This window comes from Malania oleifera, chromosome 10, assembly GCF_029873635.1.
Source record: "Malania oleifera isolate guangnan ecotype guangnan chromosome 10, ASM2987363v1, whole genome shotgun sequence".
NCBI classification, from domain to species: Eukaryota; Viridiplantae; Streptophyta; class Magnoliopsida; order Santalales; family Ximeniaceae; genus Malania; species Malania oleifera.
Genome location: NC_080426.1, coordinates 47,811,874 through 47,828,392, shown reverse-complemented (window position 1 = coordinate 47,828,392; position 16,519 = coordinate 47,811,874). Strand labels below are relative to the sequence as shown.

At 36.1% G+C, this 16,519-nt stretch overlaps 1 protein-coding gene across 1 annotated transcript; it reads left to right on the top strand.

Moving 5' to 3' along the window:
* Positions 1 to 1,805: 1,805 nt before the first annotated feature.
* Positions 1,806 to 14,862, top strand: LOC131166288 (uncharacterized protein At1g01500). Its single transcript, XM_058124694.1, has 2 exons — positions 1,806 to 3,199; positions 14,063 to 14,862. The coding sequence occupies exons 1-2, from the start codon at positions 2,468 to 2,470 to the stop codon at positions 14,291 to 14,293; spliced, it is 963 nt and encodes a 320-aa protein (XP_057980677.1). The 5' UTR covers positions 1,806 to 2,467; the 3' UTR covers positions 14,294 to 14,862.
* The last annotated feature ends 1,657 nt before the right edge of the window (positions 14,863 to 16,519 follow it).

Here is a 16,519-nt window from a genome sequence, read left to right as displayed (position 1 = left end):
GTGGCTTCAGATCCTCGAACTGGTAGAAATTCGACTCGAAATTGAAGAGAGAAGGGAGGGGAACCGAAGGGAGAAGAGAGAGAGAGAGAGAGAGAGAGAGAGAGAGAGTTTTGCGCCGAAAATTAAGCTTAAAAATGAAGTTCAGGCTATTTATACACTAGCCTTTATCGACGAGCCACGTCACCTCGTCGACGAGGTCAAGAAGGCTCCTCGTCGACGAACTCTCTCCTTCGTCGACGAAATTTAAAGTTGCCCAAAAACCTCTCTCGGTATCTTCTCGTCGACGAGCTATGTCACCTCGTTGACGAGGTCATTAGAAAATTTGTTGAAGAAGGCTGCTACCTCCTTTTGTTCGAATTCCATTTTACTCTTTTCGTTATTATTTGAATACCATTATTTCTCGGGTCATTATACCAGACTGTATCTTCTAGGCATATATAGGCACATTTACTATAAAAAAGGCTATATCGAGCCAACAATATGTTTTTATGAAAACAAGTGTTTTCAGATATACATTTTAGTACAGTTTTAAATGCCAATTAAATGATTAATGATAGCAGTATTATATAAACATGAAATCTCATATTAACTAAACATTGATGATAATGTAATTCGTCTTACTTAGAGGTGTCTCACCCTAGCATACAAATGTATTTTTAGGTCCTCTGAGGGATTGAGCCTAGCGTTCTTTTGGGCTAAGTTAGATGACAGACAATCCTTGTCAAAACTGGCGAAAATATTAGTCAGTGTCTGTTTTTTGGGGATTGTAGTAGCAGTTTATGTTTTAATTATGTATGGATGTATATGAAAAATAGTTCAAAACTTTGGTATGTATTAGATGATGTTTGTATTTCCGCTGTGTATGTTTATAAAAATTAGTATGGAATGCCCCTTTTCCCTTGTTTGGGTAGGTTGTATATGTAAGGTATAAGAAAGTATGTATGTTTAGGAGCATTCCGAGGTCACCTAGAGGGTCGGGGCGTTACAAAACATGTTCATTTTCGATTTTTAGTTTATATTTCATATTTTTAGTTTTTATTTATAATTTTTATTTTCATAATTTTTGAATGTGGTATCTCAAGTGATGCTTTAGGTGTGCCCGTTAGAATGTCTCCTTTTAATAAAATGACATCATAAACTTGCATAGAGTCATATGCTATTATTACGACACCATTTTAATGGACATGAATACATGTCTTGGGGCACTTACGTCCTTCTAGTAGCCAAAGTAAATAATTATATGTTTAGTATCGTTTCTATTTTCATTCTTGAAAAATGAAGCGATAATGAAAATGCATTTGGTTATGTTTATGTTGTTATTTTTTATCTTTTATAATTATTTTGACAATATCTTATTAGAATATTTTAATATTTAAAATTATTTTTATACATTAAATCATTCATTTTATATATAAAATTTTAACTAAAGCTAAAATGAAATGATCATAAAATATAAATGTATATAAAATTTTTAAAAAATTTAAAATCATCTATAAAATAACTTTACTATTTCTTAATTGTCATTTACAATAAGATTATTCTTGTAAAGTTAATATTAAAATGTAATATTTATGTAAAATAATTATAATAATATTATTTTTATTATAGTGTTCTTAATTTATATTATTTTATAATTTTATTATTTTCATTATATTTTAAAATTATTTCTTAATTAGAAAATAAAATAGGTATTTATTTAATCAATTTTTAAATTTATTTTAATTAAAAAATATTTAGAAAAAATATTATTGATTTTCGATTTTTAATTTTAAACATTTTAGTTATTATTTTCATGATTTTGGCAATGACGCAAACGGACCCTGAATCTTGTTCGTTGGGTTAGACCCAAATAAGAGCAGGGGAACTCGAAACCAGTCTGTGAACCTGGACCATCCGCTACCCGCGTCTCTTCTTCAGCACACCAGCGCCATTAACGCCCACCTGTAAATCGGCGAGCTTGACAAGGACATGTACCGCTCAGTCAGCATGAGCATGATGCCTTCTCCCTCCTTCCTCCCTTCTCGCCTCTCTTCCCTCTTGACTCCTCCTCCTTCGCCTTCTTTACCTCTCTCTCAGTCCAAAACCCTAATTTTTCTGTTCCTCAATCGAAAACCGCACCCTCTTTGCTTTGCCAAGAGCAACCCCCTTCACGTATCCCTCTCTAGTTGCATTTGAAACCCTAATTTTCTACTGACAAAATTCGGTTTTCATTCCCCATTATTTCGTAACATTTCGCTTTCGTTGTAACAAATCCAACGGAGATCAATCGGAACCTTTGCTTTGATTGAAACAGTCTAAAGTTTCTGTTTATTTTTGCTGCATTTAAGAATAACTTCTATTTTCCCTTCTGATGGTTTTCGCTTCGTTTTACAGTTTTCTGCAAGATTAGGGTTTTAGAACATGAACTATTATCAAAAAATCCCTTTTTGTATGACAGAAACTTAGTTTGGATTGGATTTGTTGATTTATGGATTATCAAGACGGAGGCTTGCCGATGGCGATCTCGAAAAACTCGAATTCGACGTCTGATTCGGCGAACGTGTACTGTCTCATGAATGGACCGTCTTCGCCACCTTCGGGGCAATTAGAAATTCGTCTTTTCTTCGCCCGCTTTGCGCCGTGTGTCATTGATAGCGTGCCCGATCATCTAACACTCTGCCATATCCGTCGCGAAATTGGCATCTCGCTTGAAATCAATGGGTCTCGCATACCAGCCTCGGACACGGCATCACTGACCCTGCGTCGTGACCGGCTTGTTAAGGAGTCATCCGAAGTTACATATGTGAGTACGGATAGTGTTAGGGTTACTGGCAGTGTAGAATTCGAGATGTACGAGAAGGAGAATATGATTCTATGCGGGTCGCTTGAAAGAATGGAATCTCCATGGGGCAATGGAAGTGTTGGTCTGTCAGAGAATTATTCAAGAGCAGGCTGGAGTATGGATTGTTTTATGGCAGCTTCAATTGCAACCGGCTCGTCTGCATTCTTTCAGCCTAAACTTGGGATTTCTTCACCATCTATTGAGGTTTATATTGCGGGTTGCAGCTTGGGTGCGCCTGTGATTCTAACCAAGACAATTCAAATTAGTCCTAGGCGGAAGCCAGTGAGGCATGGCGCACTTGATGCTATTCCGGAAGGGGAAGAGATTTTAAAAGAGCAGAATTGCAGTAATGGGATGGTTATTAAGCCAGAAGTCCAGGTGAGAAATCGCTGTCATCATGCGGTTCCTTTTAATTGTCTCGTGCTCTGATTTTGTTGTTCTTTTTCTTTTTTAAATACGAATGTGCTTTTACCAATGCTCCTTTACTGGAGGGCTTTCATTCTGGCATATTTTTTATTTTATTTTATTTTATTTTATTAGCAAAGAAAAAGATACAGTAAGGGCACCGAGGGGTGCGACCCAAAGAAAAAACCAAAGATTACAAGGAAAATGATTTAACATATGAATGGCAGTTTGTGCATTTTAACAAATGCTGTTCGTTGATACCAAAGCACAAAAAATGCTCTTCTATTTCTCTCTCCATATCAATAAAAAAAAATGGCCTTAGGGATTAGCAGTGCAATTTTCTTTCTTAATCTGTCGACATGACTACATGTGTTCCTTTCCTCGTCTAATGGTCTCCATTTTTATAACCTGCTACTGCCCATCAGATACCCAACATAGCTGCTGTATGGTCCCAAAAATTTCTTGTCCATCAGCATATAAGCAGGATAAGCAACAGTCTCAGCTTGTTCCTTTACTCAAAAAACAGAGACTAACCACTGGAATGGAGATAAACTCTTCCAATAGATTTCCTACGAAAACACTCAGTGAAGCTTGGGTAACTCTGCAGGTCGTGGGGGATTTCCTGCAATTGAGCCATTGGGGTTTTGACAAAACCAGAAAGAGTAGGGCTTTATGGAGAAGTGCAGTTTTTGCTACCTTGTTGACCCTGTGGTTTGAGAGGAATTCAAGAATCTTCAAGGACCTCAACTTCCTGTCATTTGAGTTGTTTTTCTTGCCCCTTATTGGGCTCATTCTTTTAGGGTTTTCTGGGGGATGTCACCGCCTGACCTGCAAAGGGATTGGAGGGCAGCTCTTTTGTAATGTTCATACGTTTCTTTTGTTTCTTTGGAGGATATCTTGTTCTCCCCTGTTTATACTTCGTTCATATGTTAATATATTTTTCCCTTATCCAAAAAAACATTCACACCACTCCGAAAGTTCTCATTAATGATCCAATAGTAGGATTTCTTTTAAAATTACCAATTTTAGAACTCTTCGATCTTACTTCATATCCCCGCCAAGGGATTGGAGGGCAGCTCTTTCATAATTGTTTGTACTGTTCTTTTGTTTCTTTGGTGGACATCTTGTTCTCCTCTCTTTGTACTTCATTCTTATGTCCAGATATTTTTCCCTTATCCCTAAAAACACATTCACACCACTCCCACATTTCTCATTAATGATCCAGAGTAGGATTTCTTTAAGAGTCTCAATGGTAGAGCTCTTCCATCTTACTTCATCTTCCCTATCCTGAAAGGCCTGCTGCTCGTGCTATAAGTTAAAAATAATCTTGAGAACTTCACCAATTCCCAGTCTTGGTTCATGGAGATGCAACACACTTGATGAACGTGATTTTCTGAGTGAGAGTTGCTTTAGCACTTAGCAGTCAAGCCAAACAAAAAGGAAAAATCTGCATTAGGAATTTATTAAATGAGTACTTTTATCCATATCAAAACAAGCTTGATATGATATTTCATTTTTTTTCAAAATTTTTTAGTTAATGTTTGAACAGAATGAGGAGCAGATACATATATTATTAACTTTTATATAGAATAATGTTGGTTCTTGGTGGTTATAAGAAAGAATTGAGTGGCGTGACTTAGAAGAGAACTCGTGGATATTCAATAAAAATCTTACATCAAGTTGCTGAGACTCGACTTGGATGAGCATATTGGGCATGTTTAGGATGTAGTCTGTGTTACATTGTTTCCAGGTGATGGGTTTAGGTGCTGAGATTGGGGTGCAAAATTTTGATCCCATAGGACAAGGGAAGAGAAAAAGCGTGGATATAAATTTAGTAAAGACTAGGGCTTATACATAAATATAGTGAGATTAGGAGTTGAAAATTGAATTTCCAGTTATAATTGAGTGTGAGGATATGCTGAACGGTGAGAAATGTGGTCTTTTTTTAACCCTAAATTCTTGTTCCCTTTGCTTTAGTGTTCTTAAAGACATGCAGTTTGTGCACAATGTTGTTTGTGGCCCTAGAACATGGTGCATGGTTTTTTATTTTTAATATCAAAGAGGTGCATGATGTGCTTTTGAAGTATTTTGCAATGTATAAATTCTTATTGCAATATCGATGGTAGAATAAAAAAAAAAAACAGTTTTATTTTCTATTTCGAGTTTTCCAAATAATTACAAAAATGACGCCTTATTTTTCAACTTTATGAAATTGTTCAGGAAAATTGGAGAAATTTTTTTATCATTATTTAGATTTCCTATGCTAATCTTGGAAAATTGGAAAACAGGGTGACATTTTTGCATTATTTGGAAATTGATAAATGAAGAATGAAAACTATTTTCCAAAAAATAGAGAGGCCCCTAAGGTTTCTTTTTTGTTTTTTGAGGAGGGGTAGGGGGGGGGGGGGTGGGAGAAGTGTTTAATTGGGGCTGAGTAGACCATTTTATGGAACCTAGAGAAGGGAAGAGTAGGGTTGTATCACTTGTATGCTCATGGGAAAAAAAATTATAGGCCACACACTCAACACACGTAAACAAGCTTACATTAGGCTATTCTGCTACAAGATTGGAAATATAGCCTTTTAAACAGTGAAAGAACGGTCTATGAAATTTCTGAGCTAGGCACAAGGATGGTTGATCCTTGCCTCCTTTGATGTCTTTGTCATAGGATTTAGCACATGCGAAGGTAATATTTTATAGAGAATGTTGAAACCTGTGCTTTTCAAAACAAAAAAAAAAAGTCATTTTCCCTTTTGTAATAACATGTTGACCATCCAATGTTTGATACACTATCGATATAAGCTACATAAAAATTTGAAGTGTAAGAATGTCTAGTTAGGCATGATTTGTTATGTCTATTTTTTTGAAAAATGATTGCATTTAGTTTCTTACAAATCAATATGATAAATAGAATAGCTTCGTTTGCATCATGTGGTGTTAGACTTGTTATCCCATCATTTGATATTGAATAACTGATACTTGTATTAAAAAGTACAATAATGCAAATCTTTTTTTGAAGAAAAATGTTCTTTATTTTCTAAAAGCGAGACAAAACATTCCTGAAAATAATTAAGTTTAACCATATGTTGATAATGTTATAAAAATATTTAACCATGTATAAAGAAAATTATAACTTCATTCAGATTTGCAATGAATCTAACTTCTAAAATATAAATTGATACAACTAAGCAAATCATATATTGAAAATTTTAACAAAATTAAGAAGAATGAAGAAATTCTTTTTCTTTTTTGGTCTATTGGAGGCCCACAATAGACTTGGGTTACACAACAGGAGGTAGTCCATCTGTCGCCCCACATCCCTTCCAATCCTTCTCGAAATTCAAATTCCTAGGCCTTAACCATTGGGATGGGATGCCCGTTCGGGGTCAAAGGAACGATGAAGATGCTATTATATATATTAGATTTTCTTTTTGGATAAGAGGAAAATATATTAACAGAATAACAAAGTATGAAGAGAGGAGAACAAGGTGTCCTCCAAAGGAACAAAAGAAAAAATATAAACAGTCACAAACAGTTACAAAAGAGCTGTCCTCCAAACCCTTTGCAGGTCAAGCAACCCATCCCCTAGAAAAACCCAAAAGAAGGAGTTGAGGCAAGAAATATAATTCTATCTATTACAAAATACTAGAATCTGTGTGGTCCTTGAAGATTCTCGAATTCCTTTTGATCCAAATGGTATACAAAGTAGCAAAAGTCACACATCTTCACTAAGCCCTAACCTTTTTGGATTTGCCAAAACCACAAAAGCTAACTTGCAGGAAATCCCCCCACACACACAGAGCCACCCAAGCCCTTGCCTAAACACGTGAAGAGAGCAATTAGCTAGCCAGAAATGAAGGAAGTGATGTGTGTTTTTTTTATTGAACTTGTGACACATGGAGCACATATTATGACTCAGTGCCTTATAGGGTCTTCTGCACTGAAACTGTCATGTGTATTAGGATTATTAAGAGAGATGAATGCCCTGATCTTAGAAGGAACCTTAGCCTTTGAAATGATGTAGCTCCAAGGAAAATGACTAGCAAAAAGATTGTCGGAAGGGGTTTTAAGGAGGTGAAGAAAGAAGGATTTGAGATGGAAAGCACTAATCCTAACTGAGCGATCCTTCTTTGGAACTAATGTGATAAAAAGTTGAGTTTGTATTTTAGGATCATCATGTTTGCATGAAACTCATGAAACACCTTCATCAAAATCATCTTTAACAACAACACTTACGTCTGAAAAGGCTAAATATTAAAATCATATGCCGCTGGAGCATCTCTTTATCTATACTAAATATACACCCCTTGCTTATCCTCATCCTCAAAAAATCTCTTCAACAAACCAGACATCTCACCATAATGGGACAACAGTAACCCTTTAATCATAGGATGACAAACTTTGTCGTCCTTAAGGATTTCTTATAAAACCTAGTAATCTCCTTAACAATAACAATTTAATCCCAACACCACCCCTATCAGCTTTCGACGCTCTAATCACACTTCTCTTGTGTCTGCCCTTGGTTATTCTATGAAAAAATATTGTATTACGATCTCGAACCTAACCTTCTGTCTCCAACTCATCTCCTCAATAATTAACAAAGCCTCAAAATCATTCTTAAGAAAAACTCTGTCAAAAAAATTAGAATTTAATTTTTATTTTATATGGAGTATATTTAAAAGCAATAATTTATAATTTTAGTTAGCATGTCCTTGTCCAGTCCAACCCTATATTTTAAGATTTGTTGGATTGTTGTGTCTGTTTTGTCATTATAGTGTCCCATTTCTGTATTTGGATTTTATAATTGTAAAGAACAAAACAATTTCTTATTTTATAAGTGTAAAGAACAAAAAAATTTCTTAAAATAACTTAGTATTCTTAAATCAATAAATTCAATCATGATAGTGTATTATCATTTTGTTTTTAAAATTCTAGACTGCATTATAAATTATTTAAATATATTAATCAATATCTTGCACTTGCAATCATGTGCAACACACATGACATATTTACTGGTTAATACAAAAGAGAAACATCTTAACATTAATAGCAAAGGGAAACATGTTAACGTTAATACCAAAATCTAATTGATCCCTATCAAGCGCATAGCCATAATATAGTCTCAAACTAGTAGTCAAAGCGCATCTAGGCCAGAGGTGCATTGAGGCGATGAAGCTTGCACCGTGTATGGGTTGAGGTGAGGTGACCTTCAAGTGGTGCAGCAAGGCCAACTAGTAAATCAGCATTCTCTTGAGGGAAAAAATTCTCGGCATCTCAGTCACAACACATGCAGAGTTGCAATCAAAGGCCAACCCCTAGATTCCCAAAGCCAACTCTCAAGCTTTTTGGTTGAAGGCCAACTCACAGTCTTCTTCATGTTCTTCTTCTTGATCGACCAGGACTATCTCTCCTCTTTTTCCTTTTTAATTCTTTTCATTCTTGATCATCAAAACCATTTATTTCTGCCACTCTGCTGCTCTTAGTTAGAGCTGCTGAGACCCCCTTTTATTTATTTTTTCTTTGTTTTCTTTGCTGTTTCTATGGATTTTTCTGCTGCTTTTCCTAACGTTTCAGCTCTGCTGCTCTCCTACCTCTTCTTCTTCTTCTTCTGGCTTGCTGTGCTGCTTTCAGTCAGAGCTCCTACCCCATTTTATGTTTTTTTTTTTTTATCCCCTTTTTGCTGTATTTTTTAGAAAATTTGGCTCTACTGCTCTCAGTTTTCTTTTCGTTTCCTTTCTTGTTCTTCTTTTTCTTCTTCGAAACTGCTCTGCTGCCCTTTTTCAGAGCTGCTGTGAACCCCCTCTTTATGTGCTTTTATTTTATTATTTTTTGCTGTTTATTTGGAATCAGAGATTTTTTTTTTCCATTTAATAGCATTTTTTTTTTTGGGCATTTCTGCTTCTGTTATCTAAATTTTTGGCATGAACACTGAGTGATGTTTTCCAGAATTTCTCCATCAGAGCAACTCTCTCTCTCTCTCTCTCTCGTTTCCTGCTGATTATTTCTGCTTTCATTTTATGAAATATATGACATGAACTTTTTCACATTATTGAAAATTTGTGTTATAGTATTCATTTATGTTCTAAAATTGAATATTTTGATATTTTAAAATTCAAATATTAGTTCTAATGTGTTTACAATCAAGAATCCATTATATAGGGCATTTTACAAACAATTTTAATAAAAAATATGGCCTCATCTTTGTGAGGCACTCACCTTGTGCCGTGCACCTTGTGCCATGCGCCTAGGCTCTAGGTACCGACGCCTCAGTGCACCTGTGTCTTTGACTAGTGTGGTTTCAAACATCCAACACATACAAATAATAAGTACCATCTCAAAACATGCAAAATAGGGAGCATCCTCACGTGACATGCACTAACTAAACATCACCATTGAGAAGCTCTAATTTACATTCAACTAACTAAATCTCCCTTTTGTGCAAGCCTATGACTCCACTTCTCAGTAGAGAGATCACTGTTGCAGCTAAATATAAGGGGTCTGAGCTGCTCCAATATCTCCATACAATTTGTAGCAGAAGACCCACCATTTTTTTTGAGAAAAGAATCGAGCACTTGGCTCATTCTCACAGTCAATTCACCTTGACCCCTTTGCTTGTGTTTTGCACTCTCTGATATGTTGGGGGATTAGTGGCAACAGTGGTGGCAGATCCACGTAGAGCTTATACTTGCCACCCAGCTCCCAGTGAAATATTGAAAATGAAAAAGAGTTTTTTGGTAATTAAAGGGTTTGCCCCACTAAAAATACTACCCTTCCCCCGCTCTTAAAAGGCAATAATTATGAAAGGCCCAGGACTTTTTAAGTAAAATAAAAAAAATGGATCCTTTATTTTTCTAAGAGTGATCTGGTGGCCTTAGGTATCAATGTGGATCCTTTTGTTAGGTTAGTAGGTAGGGCGTGCTGTTTTGAATTGGCCCATTACGTACCTAGGTGACCCTTTAGGTGGGAATCCTAATGCTAACTCTTTCTGGGGCCTTGTTTTTGAAAGAGTAGCTAGGAGATTGGAGGGTTGGAAAGGAGCTTTCTTCACTCTGGGGAACCGTATTACCCTCATTCATGCTTTTCTATATTCGATATCTTTGTATTACCTTTTTTAGAGTACCTGTGAGTTTGGCTAGGAGGTTGAAGAAGCTTATGAGGGATTTCTTATGGGTGAGTGGGGGAGAGCGGACTAAAGATCATCTTGTAGGGTGGGAGACCGTGTGGAGGCCTAAAAGGGAAGGTTGCTTGGGTCTGGGTAGTTTGGTGTCCCAAAACACCTCTTTGGTGGGGTGTGAAGATGGTTATGGTGCTTTTCCTGTAGAATCTAATTCTTTTTGGCACAAGGTAATTCAAAGTAAATTTGGAATACTACAAAATGGGTGGGATGCTTGAGTGGGAAATAATATTACTTATTTGAGCCCATGGAAGTTTGTATCTAAGATTTATGATTATTCCCTTCCTAAGGTCTAGTATTTAGTGGGTAATGGGGAGCAAATCCATGTTTGGGAAGACCATTGGGTGGGGGATAGACCTACGTCTTCTAAATCCCCTCGTCTTTCTCATGTATCAAATCTCTATGATACTCTTATTTCCGCTTTTTTTTTTTTCACATGGAGGAAGGCATTCTTGGAATTTCCATTTTAGGAGAAATCTTGATCAGAGAGATTAATGAGCTGGCCCGTTTGACTAGGCTACTTAATTTTTCCATAATCATCTGGGAGTGACAAAAGCGTCTTGAGCTTAGATACTTCCAGGGAATTCTCTTGTAAATCCTTTTTCTCTTATTTGGCTTGTGATTCTACTGAGGATAAATTTGCTTTGTATCCATTGATTTGGAAAGCCAAAGCTCCCTTGAAAATAAAGGCTTTCATTTGGACTGTGGTACTTGAAAAAATTAATACCAATGATTTGCTTTAGAAGAGAAGACCCACTAAAGTCACGTCTGCGGATATTTGTGTCCTCTGCTTGAGGAGTGGAAAGACTTGTGCACATTTGTTTCTTCATTGTCCTTGCAACGTTGGCTATTTGGAATAAATTATTTGGTATATTTGGTGAGAGCTGGGTGTGTCCATTGACGTTGAAGACATTTTGCTCCGTCACATTTAGAGGGAAATAATAGGAAATCTTTATGGTGATGGTCCATTATGGCTATAATTTGGTTTGTTTGAATGGAAAGGGATGCAGGATGCTAGAATTTTCAAAGGAGTGGCTATGTCTACTAATTTGCTTTGGTGTAAGAGTGACTTATTTTTCATCTTTGTGAGTGTTAACAAATTGTGTTTTTTGCCACATCTCTTTGGAAGACATGCAGTGGGACTGATTGGCTCTCTTGCATTGATTTTGGTTTTTAGGCCTAGAATGGGAAATCTGTAATTATTTACTTTTGATGTAAATGGAGGGTTGGTTTTTTTCTTGTTGTGCATTCTGCCCTCACTAATAAAATTTCTGTTTTTATAAATAGGGCAAATTAATTGTAATAAGATGTTTGGAAGTGTTTCTTTGGGGTTTTTTTTTTTTTTTTTAGTAAATGAATGTTATTTGAAAGTTGAAACAATTATTAATCATGTTAGATGTGAACATATGTGCATTTTAATGGGAAATATAAAAAATATATATTTTTATTATATTATTTTTACATTTCTTTGGCTCCACTGGAGAAAATTACTGGGTCTGCCACTGGGCAACTGACTCTATTTTTGGTGTGTGAGGGGCGTTGCTTCTCATTTTAGCACTACATTTGCTTTTTCCAATTTTGGTTAGCTGTAAAGGAGAGACAGCTATCTGAAGCACACTAGGCCTTGTGTTCATAGAACTTGGTCATCATCTTCTATGACTGGATGTAGTTCCATCGTAACTGCATAACTCAGGAAATGCCTGACTTTGCATCCTTGTGGGTCTTTCTTTGGGATGAGCTTGCATCCAACATAGTAAATAATAGGTATTAATATCATGATTATAAAACATGAATACCTTATTTACATCAAAATGATTGTACTTTATATAATCATCCCACTCGTGCCATGTCAAGTTTAAAGACATTAGTTGTAGGATTATAAATGTTTTTGGTGTTGCTAGCCAATTGAGATAATCATATTGGTTTGACATCAACCTTTGATTAATTTGCATGCAAACTTGGATTGGATTGCCTCCCTAGTCCCTAGCCCATGATTCCTGCTTTAAACTGGTCCTGTGCCTACCATATCGATAAACTTCTTGGCTACATTGCTCCAAAAAGTACTGCTCCACTGATGGGGCAAAATTTTTTGGAATCTGGCTGCTGCTCTTAGGGGACAGCACTAAGTCACTGCTGAAACTGTGGGAAAGGAAATCTAGGCATGGAAGGATAAACCTATGAAGTAGGGAGAAAGGGAAAAAAAACCCTTGTCCTTGATCGTACTCACTACTTTTTGGGTAGTGTGGAGAGACTAGAGAGAAATGCTTGAGCTTTTGAAGAAACAACTACTACTCCCACAATGATGGATGGTTTACAACTCTTTCAAGTGGTTTAAATGGACAGTTCATGCTGCACATGCACAATTATAGATTTCTTGGATACCCTATCACCGAATTGATTAAACTCTTCTCTCTCTCTCTTATTTGCTTGTACATGCGTTTTCCCCTATTTATGAAATCTCTTGTGACTGATTTTAAAAAACAATTCACATCTTAGAATAGCAGCTTATGGCAATTAAATTAGTAAAATTACTGTATATTTCAATTATTTGACCTTTTTACTGAATGATAAAACACTATATGTCATTGTCAAATGTGGAAAAGAATATTGAAGCAAACTGACTGAGGCCCAAATTAGAATACATCATATTAACAAGTGGTTGGGAACCCATCTGCTTGCAAATCCTATTCCCAAAAGGTCTGTATGGCTGATTAGAAGGAAAGAAGAAGAAGAACGTATGAAATTGGAAGAGCCAAAGGAAGAAAAGGAGGATAGACAAGAAGATTTACTGGTGACCATGGGAGCAGGGACAATGCTGAAGTTGACTTTTTGTGCAGAAGTGGTGAGACCATAGAGCATTGTGCAAATGTATGAGTTTTAGGGTTTGGGAGATCATGAGCTATATGGAGCATTTGTGTGATATGTGGACATTGTTAGTAGCAAAATGTCCAACAGCCTTTGAATGGTCCTCTTAGGGGAGTCTTCTGATTTGGTTAAAGGTAATTCAGCTCAAATTCAGAAGTTAACTAAACAATCTAGTTCACTGAATTTTAGTCCATTAAGAGTGCTTCTATATAGAGGCTGTTGAGTGTTATAAATGAACCCTTAACCTTAATATTGTCCTTTTTACAACGAATCTTGACACTACTTCGCTTTAATCCAGTTAAAACACAAACTGCACAACTAACAAAAGTGTCACACCACAAACAAATAACTATTTCTTTGCCAAGTATATGTTTCGATCTCCACTACAGGAACCATTGCTAGGTGACTTCTTTTTTCAGAACCTCCGTTTTGCCCTTCAGTCTGATGCAACCTTGATTGTTTTTTCAGAACTACAGTGTAATTCTGCATCTTCTTAGGCATTGCCATGTGAAAATGTTGTCTGTGTAATTATGTTAGTTAATATGTTACTTTGTATTTCACCGTGATTACATATTTTTTTCTGCCTATGCTGTATATAATGCACATATGTGTTCCCCAAATGCTTCTTACTTTTTTCTTTATCTTCCTGATTTCCTGACCCTTGTCCTGCCCCAGCTCATCTAACTGTGGTATTGATTTCATAAGCTTGTGTTAGTGGCAAAACTGTTTGAAATTGCATGCTTCTTTTAGTCCCCGTTATTTATGTTGATTAATGGTCATATTTGAGGTATTTGCAGATAACAGATGCTGAAGTTGAGGATTGCAAGTTGGATGGGAAAATTGATGGCAGCATGTACTCTGATGAAATGTGTCTCAGTGAGGATGGCCAACTCTCATGGTTCAATGCCGGGGTAAGAGTTGGTGTTGGGATTGGTCTTGGGATGTGCGTTGGGATTGGAATTGGTGTTGGACTGCTTATGCACTCATATCAATCAGCAACCAGAAATTTCAGGAGAAGGTTTTTATAAGCGTAAATGTTTTTAATTGGAAAAACTATTTACTCCCGTGGAATAAGAACAAGGTTAAAAGCAGGAAATTTTCTGGGAGTTTGAAGAATCCCACAAATCTGCCTGAGCAAATGGAAATGTGTGCTTCAGTCTCTTAGGCACAAGCTCTAGTAATCAAAGTGGGAACTTGTACTGTTTTTTGGTTGGTAAATTGGCATAATGCGTGGCTTAGTTGCTGCTCTTTCATCCCCGTATCAGAATACAGGCCATAAATGTACCATTCAAATAAATGTTGAGGGGGAAGCATGGCTTCATTGCTTGGGAAGCAAGGCCTTGCTGCTGAAAGATAATAGCAGTATAATCTAGTGATTCGGTTTCATTGATGAGCCTACAGAGCATAGCGGGTGGCTGGTGTAAGTTGAGTTCTGCAAGTCCTCTAATGCATACTTGTATCTATTTTCATGTTGAGTTAGAGCTTGTGTTTCAATTTTTATGGGGAGTTGATATGTACATTGTTGTGTTTCAATCCCAGGTTAAGCATGTATTAGGAAGATTTTGGTAGTACGAGGACATATAATTTTCTGACTGTCTTTTATGGGGTAAAACTGTGAGATACAACACGATAAAATGGACAATACCTTCCGTAGTTTGACCAGAACCATTATTAGGCATGCAAGACAACTTTGAGTTGGATCATGTTAAAACTAGATTTGGGGCGGGAAAAATCATTTCCCATTTATTGTGTATTACAAATTCTTCCCAACTACTACCTTGAATTCGCTTAAAAACCACTAGATTTGCTCCTATAGGGGCGAGATTTGGGGCAGGATATCCACTAATCCTACCCATTTACATCCTTAAGTTCCATCCAACATTTGAAAGCCCTCGGCATTGCACTAGTTTAAAATCACATCCCTAAAACCCTATCTTAGAAGTTTTTATTCTCTCTTTTTTAGGATTCCTTACCCTGTTGAATGTCGGACTAGTTTAATATGCTCTAATAAAGAAGGAAAAATAGTAATGGGGAGGCTCAGGAGAACATGTATCTAGTTGTTACAAGAGTGAATATGTTTTTGGCATGGTTGTCGATTTAATTCAACACAACTGAGTAAGCCCCAAGGGTATAAAACCTTACGAAGTGTTGGCCTAAAGGGAATCCAGGTGGAGGGGGTGAATTGAGTATAATAAAAATTAAATGCTTGATACAAAATTTAAAGTAATTTAACAAACCAAGCAAAACATACGGTATCAAAGCAATTTAAAGAGAGAAGGGAAGAGTAGTTCGACTTTTCCTATCTACATCTACTCTCTCAAGGTCAACCGCTTTGATGTTCTACTAACCTTGGACACCAACAAATGAATTACATCTCTTGCTTTTTGAAGACATGACAACCAAATTACAATTTCCTATGTTTCAAAGATGACAGAAACTAAATAGGACAAAATTTACAAAATCAAAAACATGATGAGGAACATATACAATTTGAAGATCACAAAGGAAATTCTCAAAGAATAATCAAATATAAGATTCCAAAGTTCTCTAGAGTTTCTCTCGAGAATGAGCAATTTAGAGTACAATGGGAATAAGAAAGATTTTTAAGGACAGAACACTTTAATATTTAGTGTATGTAAGTTCTCTATTGTCCTTAAGGCTTTGGAGGGCATACATGCAGAGTTTGGGAAAAATAAAATAGTCATTTTTTGCCAATTAAAGCTTTTTGCTAGTTGAACTGATTAACTGTTTACTGGTTTTGGTCGACCGTTTATTAGCCGTTAGAGAGAAGAAAAAGACTATTGTAGGCAAAAGTTGCTAGATCAGTCAATCGCCTGTAACCTTTGCTTGAGTCAATCGACCGCCCTTGGTTCTAAGGCCGAGTTCGGTTTTCTTTGATTCCAATTCTTTAATTTAAGCTCGTTTATGCTATGTTTTTTTTTACAAGTTAAAGTACAATACAATTGAGAGAATAACAATACAAACAAATAAGAAATTAACTCTTCAATTATTCTATCAAATTTTCAATTTCAATAGCTAAAATCTTATAGAAAATCAACTTAAGCACAAAGTCATTGGTACACAATAGTTTATTATCATCAAAACTAGGTTAATGAAACATTGGGGCTAATAATCTCTCTCTCTCTCTCTCTCTCTCTCTCTCTCTCTCTCTCTCTTTATTTTTATTTTATGATGACAAACTATTCACAAAAAAAATAGAAACAAATGTAGAATATTTAAATCACACACAAGTT

What these genes read in the sequence shown, in the direction of transcription:
- LOC131166288 (XM_058124694.1), top strand. Translation starts at nt 2,468, where the DNA reads ATGGATTATCAAGACGGAGGCTTGCCGATGGCGATCTCGAAAAACTCG. An exon ending in TTATTAAGCCAGAAGTCCAG is followed by an intron (nt 3,200 to 14,062) that starts GTGAGAAATCGC and finishes AGGTATTTGCAG; the next exon opens with ATAACAGATGCTGAAGTTGA.